This window comes from Orycteropus afer, unplaced genomic scaffold (genome assembly GCF_000298275.1).
Source record: "Orycteropus afer afer isolate SDZICR_OR568_19922 unplaced genomic scaffold, OryAfe1.0 scaffold00199, whole genome shotgun sequence".
Classification (NCBI taxonomy): Eukaryota; Metazoa; Chordata; class Mammalia; order Tubulidentata; family Orycteropodidae; genus Orycteropus; species Orycteropus afer.
In genome coordinates, this window is record NW_006921786.1 from 5937392 (window position 1) to 5940598 (window position 3207).

At 39.6% G+C, this 3207-nt stretch overlaps 1 protein-coding gene across 1 annotated transcript in view; it reads left to right on the top strand.

The window, feature by feature from the left end:
• The window catches only part of ARHGAP44 (Rho GTPase activating protein 44), a 294933-nt gene that overhangs the window by 10708 nt on the left and 281018 nt on the right, over positions 1-3207 (top strand). The window contains exons 2-3 of the mRNA XM_042781948.1: positions 2035-2074; positions 2476-2580. Of these exons, the coding sequence (XP_042637882.1) occupies positions 2035-2074; positions 2476-2580 (145 nt within the window). The remainder of the gene's footprint in view (positions 1-2034; positions 2075-2475; positions 2581-3207) is intronic.

Consider the following 3207-nt stretch of genomic DNA (forward strand, 5'->3'; position numbering starts at 1 on the left):
TATGTATGACCTTTTGCTTTTTTTATGTATAATGTTCTTCATGTCATTCCACAACTTGTCTGGTCTTCAGTCATTTGGTGTTCATTGCATCAAATCTATTCTTGAGGTGGTCTCTGAATTCAGATGAGATACACTTAAAGTTGTATTTTGGCTCTCGATGCCTGGTTTTAATTTTCTTCAGCTTCAGCTTGAATTTATGTATAAGCAATTGATAGTCTGTTCCACAATTAGCTCCTGGCGTGGTTCTGACTGATGTTATTGAGGTTCTCCATCATCTCTTTCCAAAGATGAAGTACATTTGACTCCTGTGTCCATTTGATTTGATGCTATCTGGTGAGGTCTATGTGATATTTGCAATAAATAAATCATTAGTCTTAAAAAAATTCTATCATGTGATCTCCAGTATCATTTCTGTCACCAAGGCCCTATTTTCAAGGTGCTGATCCTTCTTCTTTGTTTCCAACTTTCATATTCCTATCATCAGTAATTATCAATGCATCTTGACTGCACGTTGGATCAATTTCAGACTGCAGAAGTTGATAGAAATCTTCATTTTCTTCATCTTTTGCTTTAGTGGTTGGTGTATAAATTTGAGTAATAATTGCATTAACTGATCTTGCATGTATGTGTATGGATATTATCCCATCACTGACAATCTTATAGGGCAGGATAGATCTTGAAATGTTCTTTTTGACTATGAATGAGATACCGTTTCTCTTCAGTTCATTATTCCTGGTGTAGTAGACATATTAGTTTCACAGTAAGTCCTAACATTGGGTATGTGAGTCCTCCAACTTTGTTGTTCTTTTTCTAAACTGCTAATGGCTCTTCTAGTTCATTTGTACTTTGAGATCAGTGTAGTATCAGCTTGTTTATATCTACAGAAATGCTGCTGAAAGTTTAATTGGGATTATATTTCATGTGAGCAGTGATGAAAACCCTGACTTTCTATTGGGCATCCTCTGACCCTACCCAAGCAGGTAAGGGGGCAGATGTTTGATCACTTCTTATGTTACATATGATGCAAACAAACAAACAAACCCCTTTACATCATTCTTTGGTTCTAAAACTACCTAGCAGTCTGCATTCTCTCCACCTTTCAGTCTTATGTTTGTTTTATATAATGTCTTGTGTTTTTAGTTGTACTTAGCAATAGGTTTAGGGAATAAAACATGTTTACTCTATCTTTTCTTACTTAATTTTTAACATATGATTTTTTTCTTGTTTTATGCACAAGTTACAATCATTGCGAAATCCAATAATTGAAGTCCTTTAGGCTCTGTATAAGGAACCCTGGTGGCACAATGGTTAAATCTTCAGCTGCAAATGGGAAGGTCAGCAGTTGGAACCCACTAGCCACTCCTTGGAGAAAAAAAAATCTGGCAATCTATTCCTGTTTACAGCCCAGGAAGTCCTATGGGCCATTCTTCTCTGCCCTATGGGATCTTTATGTGTTGAAATCAATTCAAGGTCACACATCAATAACAGCAACAGATTCTATGTATCTTATTCTTTCTCTGTACTCTTTGTCATCATGTGTGTTCCCGTGAATTTGCAGTTTGTGTGTGTATGTGTGTATGAGTGTTTGTGAGAGAGAGAGTGAGAGCATCCATGCATACATGCAAGAGTAGTCATTGACTGAACCTATCTGTGAGTATCCAGAGGTAATAATTTGGGGATGCTCTGCTCCAAAGAGGGTTTTTATTGGCCTCATGTGAGGCAGGAGATGCTAAATTTGGTAACCACTTCAGCCAGCTTCCAAGTCCTTTCACTGAAAATAGAAACCTGAGGTACAAGCCCCACTTTCTTGTGTAAACTTGGCTGCCAGATCTCAGTGGTGGTATTTGCATTTGTCACCAGAACTCAATACTGTCTCTGTGTTTGCTGTTTATTGATTGTTTATCAGATTTCTACTACTTTTGCTAGATTGTTTGGGAGAGGCCAAGGGCTTTGGGTGGTGGAATCTGCTCAGTTCTGTTACTTTTAAAATAGGTCTAGAAATCTTACTGATACGTTTCTCAATTTTCTGTTTAGGGCAGAAAAGACTGAAGTTCTGAGTGAAGACCTTCTTCAGGTAAGTTTGTCAGCTCTTAACTGAAAGACGTTAAAGATACTGTCCTTTTAAATGCAATTCCCCAAGCTGTTTAAATTTCCCAGGTTCCTCCTAATACTGATTGTATAGAGATACAGCTTTTTACCCTGTAGCAAATGTATACTGAATTTTGAATAACTGTTTCAGTAAGATCTTCCAATAGCAATATGTAAAGCCATTTCAATGTGGGGTTACCAGGAGATACCAGAGCCTACCATCTGTTCTTCTCCAGTTCTTCAGCTTTGAATGTTGTCTCCTCAGCCTCCCTTGTCTCTGTAGAGACATGAGTCAGAGTCCTTTCCCATGATTGTCCAGATCCTACAACCCCACTTCTCCAGATCTTTTCTTCCTGCCCGTTGACACCACCTACTATTCTGCTGCAGGTGGAGAAGCGCTTGGAGCTGGTGAAGCAAGTTTCTCACAGCACCCACAAGAAGTTGGCTGCATGTCTCCAGGGCCAGCAAGGAACAGAAGCTGACAAGCGCTCAGTAAGTGCTTTTCTAGCCATGAACAAGAGTTCCACAACTGAGGCCAAAAGCAAAACAAAACAAAAACAGTCCCATCGAGTTGTTTCTAACTCATGGCAACCCCATGTAAGTCAGAACAGAATTGTGCTCCATAGGCTTTTTTTTTTTTTTTTTTTTAATTGTGATTTGGGTGAAGGTTTACAGAGCAAATTCACTTTCCATACAGCAGTTCACATATACTTTGTCTCATGTTATTGAGCACAGTTTACCACAATGCAACAGCTCCCCTCCCACTTCCTCCCCATAGTTACATCTTCCCAGTGTCCATCCCTCCATACTCTCCTTCCCCCTGAGCTGTCTCCCTGTGCATAAGCAGCCCTTCTTTCTCCCATGATTGTTCTCTCCAAGGCATGTTTCTACTTGAAGTAAATATTTAACTCACATGCCTGTATTTTGTTTGGCTGGAAACCACAGGTGTGGGTTCAATTCCAGACCTGAAGGGAAGCTAGGGGACATAGTCTCAGTGGTTCCACCAGATTCTATCAGACCAGCAAACCTGGTCCCCACATTTTTTTTTCCTCCAAATGATTTTGAGTTTTGTTCCACATTGTTCTCCCTCTCTGTCCAGGATCTCCTACATAGATCCCC